Consider the following 19,450-nt stretch of genomic DNA (forward strand, 5'->3'; position numbering starts at 1 on the left):
CACATCAGTCTTTGCATTAGAATACAGGGGGTTCCAGAAGAACCAAATAAACCAAATGCAGAAAAAGTGGTTCCAACGAACAACAAAATAAAAGTAATTTTGGACGCAGTTGTCTTGAAAGCCAATTAATGGAAATCTACAGACAAGAGAAATTCCAGGAAAAGCCAATAAAACCATGCACAATAATAATGACTTTGGCGGACAAATATGATTCGAGTTAAATATTGGATCAATCAAAAAGAGAACCGAGAGAAATTTTTCTGCAAAAGAAATGTTTAATCTGCGTAAACTTTTGATAGAAGGCGCTGCCAGTGCATACTTAGAGTTTTCGCCTGAATAAAATTTCAGATGGCATAAGTTTCGGCTCCGAAAAGAGTTTATTCCACTCAACAGCAACGGCATGCGAGAACAGACGTCTTCCAAAATGAGAGCGAAATTTAGAAACCTGTGAATTTTAAAAATATTGATACCTTGTAACCATCGTGTTTCGTTTTGCCAAATCCGATAAGTATAGTGGCAGTTTGCCAGGCTGATATACAAAGAGATGCGCATACCATAGGATTTTGAAGATAATGCGTTGCCTAATTGGCAATCAGTGCAGCCGCTTCAGGTATGACGAGGTTGGTGTTGAAGGGGACATTCGAAAAATCAAACGCACGGCAGAGTTCATTATTTGCTGCTAATAAAAAGTTTGGCAGACCATAAAAAAGCGAATTACAGTAGTCAAGACCTGATAACACTAAAACTAATTAAATCCATTAGGACTGATGTTTTATTTTGATCTCGAATTGACCATACTTTACAGAGATAATAAAACGAATCCGAACAAACAAATTTAGTTTGTCGTTGCAGAGTAAATTGACAATCAATATAACAACCTAGCAATTCTACCTGTTCAGTGTAGTTACCATCTTCTGGCAGACGTAAGAGACCATGTTTAACAATTTAGATTTCCGAATAATCATAAATTCACTCATATCTGCATTCAATTTCAATATTGAATTGCTGAACCAACGTTGAAGCGAAGTCAAAATATTATCAAACATGCATTGACTGAGGTCGAAACGAATACAAAATAAAGAACGGCATCATCTGCGTAGAAATGGTAGGTTATTTCTAACTCTTTCAGCTTCTCTTCTAAAGGCAACATGTAACTGGAAAAAAATAAAGGACCAATAACTGACCCTTGTGGCCTACCCGTCTTAACATTAACATCACCGGACAGACTCCCATTTATGATAACTTGTTTTAATAAAGGGTTACATAACAGATTGCAAACCAAACCTTTGCGCTAATATCTCAAATAAAAACAGATGATCAATTATATCACTGCGGACAATCCTAATCCAATATACATCACGGAACGCGACTCCTCCAGATATCACGGAAGATCATAAAAGACTTTCAGTAAAACCGTTTCCATTGAATGCGAGCAACGAAAAGCACTGTGATACTTGCTATTGAGAATAATAGATTCCAGATACAAACTAATTTGCTCAAAAACAACTCTTTCAACAACTTTTGACATGAATCTTAGATTTGTAACAAGGCGATAACTCGACAACATTTCAGGATCAAGGTTAGACTTCTTTATGAGAGGCCTCACGACGCCTTGTTTGAATTGATTTGGAAAATACACTGTCTGGAGAATTAAATTAATTAACGCAATGAAGTATTCCGGAGAATATGTCATAACAATTTTGCATAACCCTAGTTGGTATAATATTATTTGGTGCTGTAATGTTCAAAATTTTTGGTAGTAATTTCAAATTGCTCAGTGTAAAATTTTGAAAAGTGTCCAGGGTAGTTGTATATGAATTAATCAATTTACAACCATTCGTTAGAGGTATTGAAACTAACACGGTTTCTGTTTTCTTAACAAAGAAAGCATTAAATTCTTTGCTAGGTATTCAGGCTCCCATAGTGACTGCGGCAGGACAATATTAATTTTGCCTAAGAGTTGCTGAAGCATATAAAACCTATCAAGCTTATTTTCACTAGCGACACATTTGTCAAGGCATTCTTTTTCCTTTTTGTTAAACAACTAAAAATACTCAAAAACTGAATTAATAAACCGGCATTTGTCTTGGGAATTTCCATTGTTTCGATGAGCTTTCTCAAATTTTCTTCTCAATCTTTTCAAGGTTCTTAGCTCGTCGTCACAGAAAGGGCACGTATAATTTGGAATATATTTAGTTTTCGGAGGATGGTTCTTGTCGACATAACTAACCTCGTTCATTAAAACATTGTTCCAAACATTTTCAGGATTATCTCTGTCGATCGGAGCAACAATACTTTCTGCAAAAGCTTCCACGTCAAAATTCCGCCAATTACTGCACAAGGCCTTTCGATAGAAGCAAAAATATTTTCTGCAAAAGCTTCCACGTCAAATTTTTGCCAATTACTGCACGAGGCCTTCTTTATAGCTAAATTCTCGTGCTTTTGCAGAAAGTCAAAGTGAACAACTCCATGATCAGAGCTTGTAATGAATTTTACAAAAGGTTCTGATAATTCAACCTCCTCGGATGTTATAACCTAATGTAAAATTCCTCCACTTTTGAGAGTAGGCACAGTAACTTGCTGTTGCAAGCCAAATTAATCCAAAAAAGAAATCCAATTTCTTGACGCATCATTTGATAGCGGCATAGAAGTATTGACATCACCTACAATAAGTAATTTTTTGAACAATAGCTCTTTCTCCTCAAAAATTGATGTTAAGTCACTTACAAAGACAAGAACATTGGTATTTGGTCATCTGTATACACAATCCAAAATTTACATCGAATTGCCAAGCGCAAAAACAAGAGAAGTCACTTCAGCGTTTGTTAAACACTTGTTTGAAAAAGTATCGACACTTACAGTTCCATCATTGAACACCGCTAATCCTCCACCATTTCTTTCTTTTCTGTTTGCACTCAAGTAATAATAACCATTTGGGCAACACTACTGGAGAATAAACACATCATTTGAGTTATCTCTGATCCAAGTTTCAGTTAAAACTATAAGATTAAATACATTAGATTTAATAATATTTCTAATTTGCGAGGTCGTGTTGCGAACCGATCTTGCATTATGTGAACAAACGTTTACACTGTCACTGACGGATTTAACATTAGATAGTCGTGTATCAAAGGAGGCCATCCATTCCCTCGCTTTCTGATTCAAATAAAATAGTAAAAATGAAACAATTTCGGGCCAGAAATTGGGAGATTGAACTTGGTCATTCTCAAATTTTAAAACACAGTTGAAAGATTTCAGACGAGATTCGTCTCTGGATATTTCACGAATACACAGTATATCAACTCCATTCTTCTTGCAATATTCGGTTATATCATCCGTAGAGACAGAGTTGCTTAAACGACCAATGTAGAGATGTCATCTTTTCGGTGGCCATTAAATTGCGCGGACTGTCGTCTGATGATTAATATTTGTGCCCGTCTTGAAAATATTTGGTTTTCTGTCTTGGAACTCTTTGTCAGCAAACAAATTTTCATTGCCTTCGGTTTTCCGTTTCTTTGAGTTACGATCGCTAGCAGTGCTGTCAGTTCGATTTCTGAAAGCAGCTCTAATATACGGGTAATCCGGTTTCTTCAGAGAATTTATCTCCAGTTTCAGTGATTGAACGTAAGAAATCAGCGTATCTATTTTTTCTAGTTTAACTTCAAGAGCAGATATTCGATCAAGGGCGGATAACTCTGTTGTAAGAGTTGCAAACAAATCGGACAAGACCAGAACATCATTCCAATGCAATTTTTCCGACCAATTCCGAGGCAAGATCCCTGCATTTAGATTTTCATCGAACACAGATAACACGTTCTTGATCTGTACATAAAACTATGCATACAGTGCATGGCGGAACAGATGGGGGAGGTGGCGGGGATAAAGCCGTTACTATTTGGGACGAACAAATGCAATCCGAAGACTGCAGTAAGCTCTGATTAGGTCCTAATTAAACGAATAGGTCCTAATTAAACGAATAATCTAAATTCTATCTAAATAAATAACTACAAGAAAAATAGAAAAATCAGTCAAACAAATGCGGAGAACCCTCGCGAAAAATGTTGACTGAGAAAAAAATCATATACGAGTGAAACCTATTTGAGGCTTCGTATGGTTTGACAAGTAAAAAATATGGTTTCACTTCGTACGGTTTGACTTCGTATGGTTTGACAAGTGATAATTTGCAGCGATTATCGCAAAAAATACCTTCCGGCGGAATCCGAAATCCCCTATAACTGGGGCTACCCAAAAAATGTCCGGCCTCTATTGATCCAGTATATGATTGCAATCAGAAGCTGAAACGAAATTAACTAGCCTCCCGGGTGCACATGGAGACTATTTAATAAATTTACCACAAAAATTACGCTAAATTAATGATTTATTGATATGCTAGGATAGTTGATAATAATAAAAGAGTGCATAGTGGTTCGATAATAGCCGTATAGAGATTCTCTGAATCTAATCAATAAAACCCAGGCTCACAGACTCTTGTCTTGCATGAATTATAACCTAAGATAAGGAATGGATTATTGTTTGTGGATTCTATAATAGAAGAAAGCAGTTTCAGATACAGCAATGATGTTATTTTTTTGCAAAATTTGATCGTGTTGTTCCAAAACAATCCTCTTAAAATTTAAGGAGACATCAATGTTTCAATAAAATTTCGATTATACTCATTAGAAAAGAATCCAGACAAAGAATTGCTGATGTTTTTGAGGAACATCCATTCAAGCAAACACTACAGATTAAAACCAGTTATAGCAATCTCCTTGTTTCGGGCTTCTATCGGAGTTGTACGGTTTTTGCCGAAACCAAATGACAAGTTGTTCAACATATGCGATTGTCCTGACCACTAAGCCCTATCTCTCTTCGTAAAATGTTCGCGTAGCTTGCCAAAACTTATTTTTAAAAGCTTCTGTACCATTGATAGGGTCAATTTTGAGCTCATTGGAGAATGAATGTCCAACAGGTCTATTGCATCAATCTGCCACACGAACAATAACGAGATGAGTGAAGAGTTTAACCAGTATTTTGAGTAACTAATTGACGTTGGTGTCGCAAAAAGGACCGGTCTCCCCCATGAATAATTTCTAGCACCTCAAATCTGACGAAAAGAATAAACACTCCGAAAAACTTTCCTGCAAAATCCGAAAAATTACGGGAAAAAGAAAAGTGGTGGATCCAAAATAAGTTGAATTGCTGAGGCAGAATCTCTGTTGTACCAACAGACTTTAGCGAATAAACGGGACACAGATTTAATATTAAAGCACTTTAAATGATTGAACAATACATTTAGCATACCAAAAGAATTGAAGAGAGACAGATCGAGCTGTACGTCAGCCACTGAGAAAAAGGACTTGTTGAAACGTTTCTTCAACTCACTGTTTTTACCCAAGAAAATTTTCAATGTCGAAGATGCACAATGCAACAAAACAATTGTAATGAACTTTAGTGATTCAACTCAAAAATATCCGAAAAATAATAGTTTTACTGAGTTTTAAGAAAATCAGAGGACCAGATGGAATTCCACCAGTTTTCTACCATAATCTGAACAAAATAGTGACTGTTACTCATGGATGGCAAATTTATAAAAGAAATAACAAACCAACGAGAAAAGTAACAGACAATTGGAAAGCTGGCACCTTATCCGATATACAAAAATGGAGATACAACTTGCAGACAACACTAGACCAGCGTTTATACTAAACACAAATTGTAGACTTTTAAAGGAATGCGTCTACAAATCGCTTTGACCACCTTTTGGACAGTTTGTTGACAAATAACAACACGGTTTTATAAAATGAAATAGGGTTGTGACCAGTATGCTAGGTTTTCTCAAGAAAAAATACACGACATGTGGAGGGAGACGTGAAAAACGCTATAGTAGCCTGCTACACTTACTTCTCCAAGGTTTTTGATAGACTCCCCCAACTGGAATGTTGGAATAGGTTAGGCTTGTTTGGAGTTTACAGTTGCCTACTGGAGGTGATGTTCGATCATCTCCAGACCCGGAACTACTATAAGGAATCGACAACCTTAGTCATTCAATTTTGAGGTAATTAGTAGCGCACCACAAATGTCCCTCCCCGGGATTTTTTGTTCTGTATTTTCATATATGCCTGCTTGATGATTTGAAAGTCTTCATTGTTAATAAGACGAGTGAACAAATTCCGATTAAACTTGATTCCCTCAACTGTTGGCTCAATGACAACAAAAATGGGTTTAGCTGCCGACAATTGCTGCTAAATAATTTTCCGAGGTTCGCAAAGCCATTTTCTCTTACAATTTGAGCCACTCTAGCAATGCAATTTTATCAAAAATCTCAAAGTTTATTATATTGCTGGCAAGAACTGGCACATCCATATTCAAAAACAGACTCATGAAAGCGAATAGCGTCTTTTTTATCTTCTTTAGAGAAAAGTTTCTCATCAGCTCAAATTGGCAACGAAACTGGGCCTTTACAAATTTTTGCGGTTTTCAGTTTTCACATACGAACTTCAATACTTCAGAAATATTTTCTACATGAGCTCCGGATAATAAGAGTGTCGCCGCCTTGGTTTCTGCAGCTCAAAGACCTATTTGTTGTTGCAAAATTGCTGAAAGATAAACAGTTGAAAAACTGATCCACGCACACTCCGATGGTCAGAACAGAAGAAGAGAACTACTTAAATTGCCCAAGAATAGAACAAACAAGTCTCGGTGGTGAAGTTGTATTCAAAACAAGCCAAACGACGAATCGTTTGAAGAAACGGTAATTAACAATGCACGTGGCAAAAAGCATGAGGTTGCGGCTGGTAGAGAATCAAGTGGACTTTGTTATAGAAGTCGAAATGGGTGAAACACCAAGCAGCGGCAGTTGCGAACTCACAAAAACATGAACAACATCAATAACAGAACTACGTTGCTGAAACAGTTTTGCATGTTTCAGCAAAGAATCTGAGAAAATGAGAACGGAAAAACTATCAGAAAAAGAAAATAAACCATCATAAGTTAAAATCTCTGTTCATCAAAAAAAAATATTCTCGACAAGGAACAAAAAAATAAGATGACTTTGTTACAATGAATCTAATTTGTTGCTATTTTTGTGCTCGCAATTCTCTAATGTGAACTGTGAAAAGACCCTATTTGCACTGCAGTCTCTCAATTCGATTGTTTTGATTCCTCCAAAGAAATTGCAGCGTGCTATGAAATTTAGTAATAGTTTCTGCATTATGCAAAAACGGAAATTTTTTGAAGAAAAGTAACAGACAATTGGAAAGCTGGCACCTTATCCGATATACAAAAATGGAGATACAACTTGCAGACAACACTAGACCAGCGTTTATACTAAACACAAATTGTAGACTTTTAAAGGAATGCGTCTACAAATCGCTTTGACCACCTTTTGGACAGTTTGTTGACAAATAACAACACGGTTTTATAAAATGAAATTGGGTTGTGACCAGTATGCTAGGTTTTCTCAAAAAAAATACACGACATGTGGAGGGAGACGTGAAAAACGCTATAGTAGCCTGCTACACTTACTTCTCCAAGGTTTTTGATAGACTCCCCAACTGGAATGTTGGAATAGGTTAGGCTTGTTTGGAGTTTACAGTTGCCTACTGGAGGTGGTGTTCGATCATCTCCAGACCCTGAACTACTATAAGGAATCGACAACCTTAGTCATTCAATTTTGAGGTAATTAGTAGTGCACCACAAATGTCCCTCCCCGGGATTTTTTGTTCTGTATTTTCATATATGCCTGCTTGATGATTTGAAAGTCTTCATTGTTAATGAGACGAGTGAACAAATTCCGATTAACCTTGATTCCCTCAACTGTTGGCTCAATGACAACAAAATGGGTTTAGCTGCCGACAATTGCTGCTAATTAATTTTCCGAGGTTCGCAAAGCCATTTTCTTTTACAATTTGAGCCACTCTAGCAATGCAATTTTATCAAAAATCTCAGAGTTAATTATATTGCTGGCAAGAACTGGCACATCCATATTCAAAAACAGACTCATGAAAGCGAATAGCGTCTTTTTTTTATCTTCTTTAGAGAAAAGTTTCTCATCAGCTCAAATTGGCAACGAAACTGGGCCTTTACAAATTTTTGCGGTTTTCAGTTTTCACATACGAACTTCAATACTTCAGAAATATTTTCTACATGAGCTCCGGATAATAAGAGTGTCGCTGCCTTGGTTTCTGTAGCTCAAAGACCTATTTTTTGTTGCAAAATTCCTGAAAGATAAACAACTGAAAAACTGATCCATGCACACTCCGATGGTCAGAACAGAAGAAGCGAACTACTTAAATTGCCCAAGAATAGATCAAACAAGTCTCGGTGGTGAAGTTGTATTCAAAACAAGCCAAACGATGAATCGTTTGAAGAAACGGTAATAAACAATGCACGTGGCAAAAAGCATGAGGTTGCGGCTGGTAGAGAATCAAGTGGACTTTGTTATAGAAGTCGAATTGGGTGAAACACCAAGCAGCGGTAGTTGCGAACTCAGAACAACATGAACAACATCAATAACGGAACTACGTTGCTGAAACAGTTTTGCATGTTTCAGCAAAGAATCTGAGAAAATGAAAACGGAAAAAAATCAGAAAAAGAAAATAAACCATCATAAGTTAAAATCTCTGTTCATCAAAAAAAAAATATTCTCGACAAGGAACAAAAAAATAAGATGACTTTGTTACAATAAATCTAATTTGTTGCTATTTTTGTGCTCGCAATTCTCTAATGTGAACTGTGAAAAGACCATATTTGCACTGCAGTCTCTCAATTCGATTGTTCTGATTCCTCCAAAGAAATTGCAGCGTGCTATGAAATTTAGTAATAGTTTCTGCATTATGCAAAAACGGAAATTTTTTGAAGTTGTAGAAGTAAACAAAAAAGGTAACTAATAAGAATATGAGTTTAAAAATAAAGGTGGGAAATGTTTATCAATTGAGACAACATGTAATCCAACGTTGTGTAACAGCATTAGAGTAGTTCACCTCGTAGTAACAAGCAAAATAATACAGAAATTTTCTCAGATGATGTGAAAGAATCATGAACAACAATTGATTATTTTTGTTACCAATTGTTTTTTTTTCGTTTATTTTGAAGAAATGCTGCTTCTTTCATTCCTTGCGTTAGTGTCATATATTGGGTTTGAAAAAATGTCAATAGAGCAGAACCATTCTGCTCAGTGAACGAAATTTGTGGTGATAAATAAGAGAGATAAAAAGTGATTTGTAATAACAGAGTGTTGAAAATCGAAAAGTTAATTATATTGCTGGCATGAACTGGAACATCCATATTCAAAAACAGTCTCTTGAAAGCGAATAGTGTTTTTTTAATCTTCTTTAGAGAAAAAATTCTCATCAGCTCAAATTGGCAACGAAACTGGGCCTTTACAAATTTTTGCTGTTTTCAGTTCTCACATACGGACTTCACTACTACAGAAATATTTTCTACATAAGCTCCGGATAATAAGAGTATCGCTGCCTTGGTTTCTGCAGCTCAAAGACATATTTTTTGTTGCAAAATTCCTGAAACATAAACAGTTGAAAAACTGATCCATGCACACTCCGATGGTCAGAACAGAAGAAGCGAACTACTTGAATTGCCCAAGAATAGAACAAACAAGTCTCGGTGGTGAAGTTGTATTCAAAATAAGCCAAGCGATGAATCGTTTGAAGAAACGGTAATTTCACAACGGCACGTGGCAAAAAGCATCAGGTTGCAGCTGGTAGAGAATCAAGTGGACTTTGTTATAGAAGTCGAAATGGGTGAAACACCAAGCAGCGGCAGTTGCGAACTCACAACAACCTGAACAACATCAATAACAGAACTACGTTGCTGAAACAGTTTTGCATGTTTCAGCAAAGAATCTGAGAGTATGAAAACGGAAAGAAAATCAGAAAAAGAAAGTAAACCATCATAAGCTAAAATCTCTGTTCATCAAAAAAAATATTCTCGACAAGGAACAAAGAAATAAGATGACTTTGTTACAATAAACCTAATTTGTTGCTATTTTTGTGCTCGTAATTCTCGAATGTGAACTGTGAAAAGACCATATTTGCACTGCAGTCTCTAAATTCGATTGTTTTGATTCTTCCAAAGAAATTGCAGCGTCCTATGAAATTTAATAATAGTTTCTGCATTATGCGAAAACGGAAATTTTTTAAAGTTGTAGAAGTAAACAAAAAAGGTAACTAATAAGAACATGAGTTTAAAAATGAAGGTGGGAAATGTTTATCAATTGAGACAACATGTAATCCAACATTGCGTAACAGCATTAGAGTATTTAACCTCGTAGTAACAAGCAAAATAATACAGAAATTTTCTCAGATGATGTGAAAGAATCATGAACAACAATTGATTATTTTTGTTACCAATTGTTTTTTTTCGTTTATTTTGAAGAAATGCTGCTTCTTTCATTCCTTGCGTTAGTATCATATATTGGGTTTGAAAAAATGTCAATAGAGCAGAACCATTCTGCGCAGTGAACGAAATTTGTGGTGATAAATAAGAGAGATAAAAAGTGATTTGTAATAACAGAGTGTTGGAAATCGAAAAGAATTAACCTTGCCTGAAAAATCTGCTTTACCCTTCAAACGCACCTATGAAGAAAAAATGGAATCAAGATAGCCCCAAGAGGTGACTCTCCAAGTTCTCTCTTGATTTTTCACATATCTTAAATTGTAGCTTCTCTGGTGTCAATTTTTCAGAATGACCTTCTAAGCATTTGAAGCAAGGTAACTAAATTGACTCTATTGATGCTATTTACCATAGCTTTGATCACAACATGCTCATTTATTAGTAGCTAAATTGACATCAGAGCAACTCTTTGTTTCGTACTTCAACGTCATTTACTGAAAAGTTTTTAATTAATCATTGCTACAGTCTATACTGCAACTAGTTAGCTTAAGATATTCTTCTTGAATTTCAATTGATCCTTTGACTTTTTGTAGGAAAAATTTATCTTAAACATGAGTGATGCTGTCTTTTGCTTGCTAAACTCTCCACGTTATGTTTGGGCCAAATAAAAGTAATGTTGTCTGAAGAACGACATCGAGGTTTTATCAATTTCTTTACTAAACTTTGCCATGATGCAATTCATCTGTTTTTTTTCCTGGCAGAAATTTAGAAAAGAATTTAAATTTTAACCAAATTTTCATATTGTGTTCCGAATGTGTTCAGTTTAAGCAGTTTTCATCAGTTTTTGGAATTTTAAAGCTCCGGAAGCAACAATTTTGCTCATTTTATGAGTAAGACTTTCTTAGGGCTCCCCTGTAAGTTTTTTTCTCATTATTGTTCTCAAAGACCAAGAAAAATTTAAATAACATTCAGTAAGTCCACGTTTGCAAACACGAGTGACAATATTTTGTCAACCCATCTTGCGGGATAAAACTGGTTAAAATGTCGACTCCACCGACAAGAAGAACTGCGGACATTAAAAAATAGTCCGGTACTGATCGTTACAAGGGTATCGTTATCACTGCTTTTTTACCTTTAATTTATATTCCAAATTTTGAAGGATCAGTGTTAAAGTTATCCTTCAAGTACAAATTCTTTCTCAATTTTTCTCATTTAAGCAGTTTCAGAAGATTTGAGATTACACGAATAATTGTCCCCCCACTATAGGTTGAACCCAGCTTAAGTCAGATTTTGAACATTTAAATTATGTTCAAAATGTTGGCGGGTTTATATTATAAAAAACCCTCACAGCATTTTGATAAGAAAAATCAATTGTTTTCAATTTTTTCTGTTTTAATCAGTTTTAAAAACTTGCTCGGAATGTACTTATTTAGCGCGGATTTTAGTGACGCAAATTTCTGAACAATAGTGACAAAATTGGTCCGCATTTCTTGCGTGTCATTGAATTCCATAATCGCGGACATCTGTAAAGAATTTATTCAATTTTGAGCGAAACTAGTTTCCCTTGCCCTCAATGTTGTCCGCAAAAGCTTATGAAGCTCTATCTTGAAACATGGCACGGAGAGCAGACAATGCAACTAAATTTGCCTGTCCAAAATGTACGTAATGCAGAGCGATTTATCTCAATGGGTTGCTACGCTCGAATGGTAGAACAAATCTTTTTTTAAAGTTAATTAGGCATACACTTTCATCGCGTGAGCTATTTCACCCGGGACTTAGAGCAGCCTTTTAGACTAGCGCTTTAGACTAGCTCGAAAACTTAGACTAGCTCATTAGAAATGAATTTTTTTTCTAAAAAATATGTGTTCGAAAAAAAAGAGACAAATATACTCAGTTAATTGAATTTGGTGAATTTATTTATCTTCGTGTTGATCAAAACATAACACTTGTCTAGCAGAGTTGAAATCAGAGAGACTGTTTGTTCCGTAAGGGGAACATCATTTTCTGAAAGGCTTTACAAATCTTTGTCGTTACAGTCAATTTTCTTCTTATTGTCTCTACGTTGTACTTTAAATGTAATCGGCTTGTATTTCAACTTTCAGGTGATTAATTTGGCGTCTCATAAGGAAAAATCCAAGGTTTGATTCTTTTTTTGACATCTCGTTCTTTTTTTTGTTTGTGATTTTTTTCTAATTATCTTTGTGTCTCAGATCTGAAATTGTTGGCTGAAGAACGATATCAACGTTTTATTAACGTCTTATTTGAATCATTTCAATGTAAAAATTTGAAGCCATAGGGGTTACATTTGTGTTATATTGACTTCTTCATGTCTTTTAACTCTGCCTTGCATATATTTTTCTACAGTTGATGCACTTTTGTATGTTCACATTTTCATGAAAATTACCAATTATGGAGCTTGCTTAAAACGCACTTTCACAGTTGACTCCATTTATTTTCACCTGTTCAATTGCTGAGTTTTTTTTAGAGGTCAGCTCGCATTTCGATTGATTTTTTTTGGAAGATTGAATTTATCAAGGCTATTGCAGGAGTGTTTTTTAAACCACTTTTTCGTTGAATTGAATTTAAATTAAGAAAATGGAACAGTAAAAAATTATAGTCGATCTATTGTGGAGAGCATTATATAGAGTGCTAGTTTCATACCTGTTTTTGAGAGAGCGAGAAAACGAGTTGTGGAAAGATTTGTCGTGACGATTGAAATCTTTACGACGTTTTCAACCTGTTGATTTTTGTTTGCAACAAATTTTTGCTATTTCAAACGTTATATTAGATTATGAGCTACTTAGTGATTTATTTTGCAAAAAAGGTAAAAATTTATTTTGGGAGCCACTCTAGCAATGCAATTTTATCAAAAAAACTCAGAGTTAATTATATTGCTGGCATGAACTGGCACATCCATATTCAAAAACAGACTCATGAAAGCGAATAGTGTTTTTTTATCTTCTTTAGAGAAAAGTTTCTCATCAGCTCAAATTGGCAACGAAACTGGGCCTTTACAAATTTTTGCTGTTTTCAGTTCTCACATACGGACTTCACTACTACAGAAATATTTTCTACATGAGCTCCGGATAATAAGAATGTCGCTGCCTTGGTTTCTGCAGCTGAAAGACCTATTTTTTGTTGCAAAATTCTTGAACGATAAACAGTTGAAAAACTGATCCATGCACACTCCGATGGTCAGAACAGAAGAAGCGAACTACTTAAATTGCCCAAGAATAGAACAAACAAGTCTCGGTGGTGAAGTTGTATTCAAAACAAGCCAAACGATGAATCGTTTGAAGAAACGGTAATTAACAACTGCACGTGGCAAAAAACATGAGGTTGCGGCTGGTAGAGAATCAAGTGGACTTTGTTATAGAAGTCGAATTGGGTGAAACACCAAGCAGCGGCAGTTGCGAACTCACAACAACATGAACAACATCAATAACAGAACTACGTTGCTGAAACAGTTTTGCATGTTTCAGCAAAGAATCTGAGATTATGAAAACGGAAAGAAAATCAGAGAAAGAAAGTAAACCATCATAAGCTAAAATATCTGTTCATCAAAAAAAATATTCTCGACAAGGAACAAAGAAATAAGATGACTTTGTTACAATAAACCTAATTTGTTGCTATTTTTGTGCTCGCAATTCTCTAATGTGAACTGTGAAAAGACCTTATTTGCACTGCAGTCTCTCAATTCGATTGTTTTGATTCCTCCGAAGAAATTGCAGCCTCCTTTGAAATTTAATAATAGTTTCTGCATTATATAAAAACTGAAATTTTTTGATGTTGTAGAAGTGAACAAAAAAGGTAACTAATAAGAACATGAGTTTAAAAATGAAGGTGGGAAATGTTTATCAATTGAGACAACATGTAATCCAACATTGCGTAACAGCATTAGAGTATTTCACCTCGTAGTAACAAGCAAAATAATACAGAAATTTTCTCAGATGATGTGAAAGAATCATGTACAACAATTGATTATTTTTGTTACCAATTGTTTTTTTTTCGTTTATTTTGAAGAAATGCTGCTTCTTTCATTCCTTGCGTTAGTGTCATATATTGGGTTTGAAAAAATGTCAATAGAGCAGAACCATTCTGCGCAGTGAACGAAATTTGTGGTGATAAATAAGAGAGATTAAAAGTGATTTGTAATAAAAGAGTGATGGAAATCGAAAAGAATTAACCTTGCTTGAAAATTCTGCTTTACCCTTCAAACGCTCCTATGAAGAAAAAACGGAATCAGGATAGCCCTAAGATGTGACTCTCCAAGTTCTCTCTTGATTTTTTACATATCTTAAAATGTAGCTTCTCTGATGTCAATTTTTCAGAATGACCTTCTAAGCATTTGAAGCAAAGTAACTAAATTGACTCTATTGATGCTATTTACCATAGCTTTGATCACAACATGCTCATTTATTAATAGCTGAGTTGACATCAGAGCAACTCTTTGTTTCGTACTTCAACGTCATTTACTGAAAAGCTTTTAATTAATCATTGCTACAGTCTATACTGCAACTAGTTAGCTTAAGATATTCTTCTTGAATTTCAATTGGTTCTTTGACTTTTTGTAGGAAAAATTTATCTTAAACATGAGTGATGCTGTCTTTTGCTTGCTAAACTCTCCACGTTATGTTTGGGCCAAATAAAAGAAATGTTGTCTGAAGAACGACATCGAGGTTTTATCAATTTCTTTACTAAACTTTGCCATGATGCAATTCATCTGTTTTTTTTTCCTGGCAGAAATTTAGAAAAGAATTTAAATTTTAACCATATTTTCATATTGTGTTCCGAATGTGTTCAGTTTAAGCAGTTTTCATCAGTTTTTGGAATTTTAAAGCTCCGGAAGAAACAATTTTGCTCATTTTATGAGTAAGACTTTCTTAGGGCTCCCCTGTAAGTTTTTTTCTCATTATTGTTCTCAAAGACCAAGAAAAATTCAAATAACATTCAGTAAGTCCACGTTTGCAAACACGAGTGACAATATTTTGTCAACCCATCTTGCATGGGTTAAAACTGGTTAAAATGTCGACTCCAGCGACAAGAAGAACTGCGGACAATAAAAAATAGTCCGTTACTGATCGTTACAAGGGTATCGTTATCACTGCATTTTTACCTTTAATTTATATTCCAAATTTTGAAGGATCAGTATTAAAGTTATCCTTCAAGTACTAATTCTTTCTAAATTTTTCTCATTTAAGCAGTTTCAGAAGATTTGAGATTACACGAATAATTGTCCCCCACTATAGGTTGAACCCAGCTTAAGTTATGTTTTGAACATTTAAATTATGTTCAAAATTTTGGCGGGTTTATATTATAATTATAAAAGACCCTCACAGCATTTTGATAAGAAAAATCAATTGTTTTCAACTTTTTCGGTTTTAATCAGTTTTAAAAACTTGCGCGGAATGTACTTATTTAGCGCGGATTTTAGTGACGCAAATTTCTGAACAATAGTGACAAAACTGGTCTGCATTTCTTGCGTGTCATTGAATTCCATAATCGCGGACATCTGTAATGAATTTCTTCAAATTTGAGCGAAACTAGTTTCCCTTGCCCTCAGTGTTGTCCGCGAAAGCTTATGAAGCTCTATCTTGAAACATGGCACGGCGAGCAGACAATGCAACTAAATTTGCCTGCCCAAAATGTAAGTAATGCAGAGCGATTTATCTCAATGGGTTACTACGCTCGAATGGTAGAACAAGTCTTTTTTTAAAGTTAATTAGGCACACACTTTCATCGCGTGAGCTATTTCACTCGGGACTTAGAGCAGCCTTTTAGACTAGCGCTTTAGACTAGCTCAAAAACTTAGACTAGCTCATTAGAAATGAATTTTTCTTCTAAAAAATATGTGTTCGAAAAAAAAGAGACAAATATACTCAGTTATTTGAATTTGGTGAATTTATTTGTCTTCGTGTTGATCAAAACATAAAATTTGTCTAGCAGAGTTGACATCAGAGAGACTTCTGTTCCGTAAGGGGGACATCATTTACTGAAAGGCTTTACAAATCTTTGTCGATACAGTCAATTTTCTTCTTATTGTCTCTACGTTGTACTTTTAGTGTAATCGGCTTGTATTTCAACTTTCAAGTGATTAATTTGGCGTCTCATAAGTAAAAATGCAAGGTTTGATTCTTTTTTTAACGTCTCGTTCTTTTTTTTGTTTGTGATTTTTTTCTATTTACCTTTGTGTCACAGATCAGAAATTGTTGGCTGATGAATGATATGAACATTTTATTAACGTCTTATTTGAATCATTTCAATGTAATAACTTGAAGCCATAGGGGTTACATTTGTGTTATATTGACTTCTTCATGTTTTTGTAACTCTGCCTTGCATATATTTTTCTACAGTTGATGCAGTTTTGTATGTTCACATATTTATTAAAAATACCAATTATGGAGCTTGCTTAAAACGCACTTTCACAGTTGACTCCATTTATTTTCACGTGTTGAACTGCTGAGTTTTTTAGAGGTCAGCTCGCATTTCGATTGATTTTTTTGAAAGATTGAATTTACCAAGGCTATTGCAGGAGTGTCTTTTTAAACTACTTTTTCGTTGAAGTGAATTTAAATTAAGAAAATGGAACAAAAAAAATTATAGTCGATCTATTGTGAAGAGCATTATATAGAGTGCTAGTTTCATACCTGTTTTTGAGAGAGCGAGAAAACGAGTTGTGGAAAGATTTGTCGTAACGATTGAAATTTTTACGACGTTTTTAACATGTTGGTTTTTGTTTGCACCAAATTTTTAATATTTCAAACGTTATATTAGATTATGAGCTACTTAGTGATTTATTTTGCAAAAAAGGTAAAAATTTAATTTTCAAAAAGTTCATAAAGTTTTTTTGTTACTGATTTGCGTTTCGAGTAAAATTAATTTTGATTTTTACGTAAGCTTTTATTTTATGAACGGACGAAATAAAAGTCCGTTACTGGTCTCGAGAAAATACGTATTTATTTAACAAAAGTGTTCCTTTTTTGAACAAGGGTATTGTTATCACTGCATTCTTACTTTTAATTTATGTTCAAAATTTTGACGGATTAATTTCATAAATATCCTTTGAGTACTAATCATATTTCAATTTTTCTATTTTAACAAGTTTCAGAAGCTTTGAGGGATTACACGATTAATTATCCCTCACTTTAAGTTGAATCCCGCTTAAGTCAGGTCTCGAACATTTAAATTATGTTCAAAATTTTGACGGGTTGATATCATAAAAACCCTCAGTGCATTTTGATAAGAAGAATCAATTGTTTTCAACTTTTTCTATGTTAATCAGTTTTAAAACACTTGCGCAGTCAGTACTTATTTAGCGCAGATGTTAGTGTCGCAAGTTTCTAAACAATGGTGACGAAATTGGTCCGCCTTTCTCGCGTGTCATCAAATTTCTTAATCGCGGACATCTTTAACGAAATCCTTCAATTTTGGGTGAAACTAGTTTCCCTTGTTGTCAATGTTGTCCGCGAAAGCTTATAAAGCTCTATCTTGAAACATGGGGGGCGAGTGGACACTGCTGACATCAGCAACCAAATTTGCTGACCTAAAATGTAGGATTGTTGACGTAATGCAGAGCGATTTATCTCAATAGGTTATCACGCTCAAATGGTAGAACGAATCTTTTTAAAAGTTAAATAGGCATACAATTTCATCGTGTGAATTATTTAACTCGGGACTTATACCAGCTTATTAGACTAGCTCAATAGACTAGCTCGAAAACTTAGAATAGCTCATCAGAAATGAAATTTTTCCTATAAAAAATATGTGCTGGAAGCAAAGAGTCAAAATAACTCAGTTATTTGAATTTGTTGAATTTATTTATCTTCGTTTTGATCAAAACATAACCTTTGTCTAGCAGAGTTGACATTAGAGAGACTCTCTGTTCCGTAAGGGAACATCATTTACTGAAAAGCTTTACAAACCTTTGTCGATACAGTCAATTTTCTTCTTATTTTCTCTACGTTGTACCTTAAGGGTAATCAGCATGTATTTCACCTTTCAGTTGATTAATTTGGCCTCTCATAAAGAAAAATTCTTGGTTTCATTTTTTCAACATCTCGTTTTTTTTGTTTGTGATATTTTTCTAATTATCTTTGTGTAAAAGATCAGAAATTGTTGGCTGAAGAACGACATCAAAGTTTTATTTACGTCGTATTTGAATGGTTTCAATGTAATAACTTGATTGGTTTGAAGCCATAGGGGTTACACTTTTGTTATATTGACTTCTTCATGTTTTTGTAACTCTGCCCTGCATATATTTTTCTACAGTTCATGCACTTTCGTATGTCCACAAATTTATTACATTTACCGACTATGGTACTTGCTTAAATCGCAATTTCGCAGATGATTTCATTTATTTTCACCTCTTGAACTGCTGAGTTTTTTTCGATGTCAGCCTGCTTTTCGGTTGATTTGTATTGAATGACTGAGTTTATAAAGAGTATTGCAGGAGTGTCGTTTTAAACCACTGTTTCGTTCAAGTTAATTTAAATTAAGAAAAGGAAACAGTCCAAAAATTATAGTTGATATAGCTTGTGGAGCGTATTCAAGAGAGAGTAAGAGTTTCATACCAGTTTTTGAGAGAGTGAGAAAACGAGGTGTGAAAAGATTTCTCGTGACGATTGAATTTTTTACGCTATTTTCAATCTGTTGATTTTTGTTTGCAACAAATTTTTGTTGTTTCAAACGTTATATTAGATTATGTGATACTTAGTAATTTATTTTGCAAAAAAGGTAAAAAGATAATTTTCAAAAAAATTAGGTTTCTTTGTTTCTTATTTCGCCGGTCGAGGTTTGGTGGTGAACTTCTGTAAGAAATGCGGTGAAATGGGTTGAAAAAAATAATTTTCACCGCGTATTTCTTATATCTTTTTGCGGTGAATGCGGTTAATCGATGTGAATTATATATTTTGACCGCGTTCTCAGTATTCATACAGAAAAAAATGAATTGTCCCTACCCGGGTCGGAACCTCGGACCTACAGCATGCCTTCAAATGCTTATTCCTCTTGAACATACTTGATATTTCTTGTGAATTTAAATCAGATTGCCTAAACGTTGGAAAGCAAATGTTGTGAATTGTTGTAAGAAATGCGGTGAATG

General features: G+C 34.6%; 2 protein-coding genes across 3 annotated transcripts in view; one reads left to right on the top strand and one right to left on the bottom strand.

Annotated features, from left to right (window-relative positions):
- Positions 1 to 19,450, bottom strand: part of LOC142351191 (dolichyl-diphosphooligosaccharide--protein glycosyltransferase subunit TUSC3-like) — an 80,613-nt gene that overhangs the window by 28,059 nt on the left and 33,104 nt on the right. The window lies entirely within an intron of this gene.
- LOC142350342 (uncharacterized) overlaps positions 14,799 to 19,450 on the top strand; it is a 36,044-nt gene continuing 31,392 nt past the window's right edge. Inside the window, exon 1 of the mRNA XM_075402176.1 lies at positions 14,799 to 15,029. Within this exon, the coding sequence (XP_075258291.1) occupies positions 15,005 to 15,029 (25 nt within the window). The 5' untranslated portion in view covers positions 14,799 to 15,004. The remainder of the gene's footprint in view (positions 15,030 to 19,450) is intronic.

Source organism: Convolutriloba macropyga, chromosome 12 (assembly GCF_964194025.1).
Source record: "Convolutriloba macropyga chromosome 12, txConMacr16.3, whole genome shotgun sequence".
Lineage (NCBI taxonomy): Eukaryota > Metazoa > Xenacoelomorpha > Acoela > Convolutidae > Convolutriloba > Convolutriloba macropyga.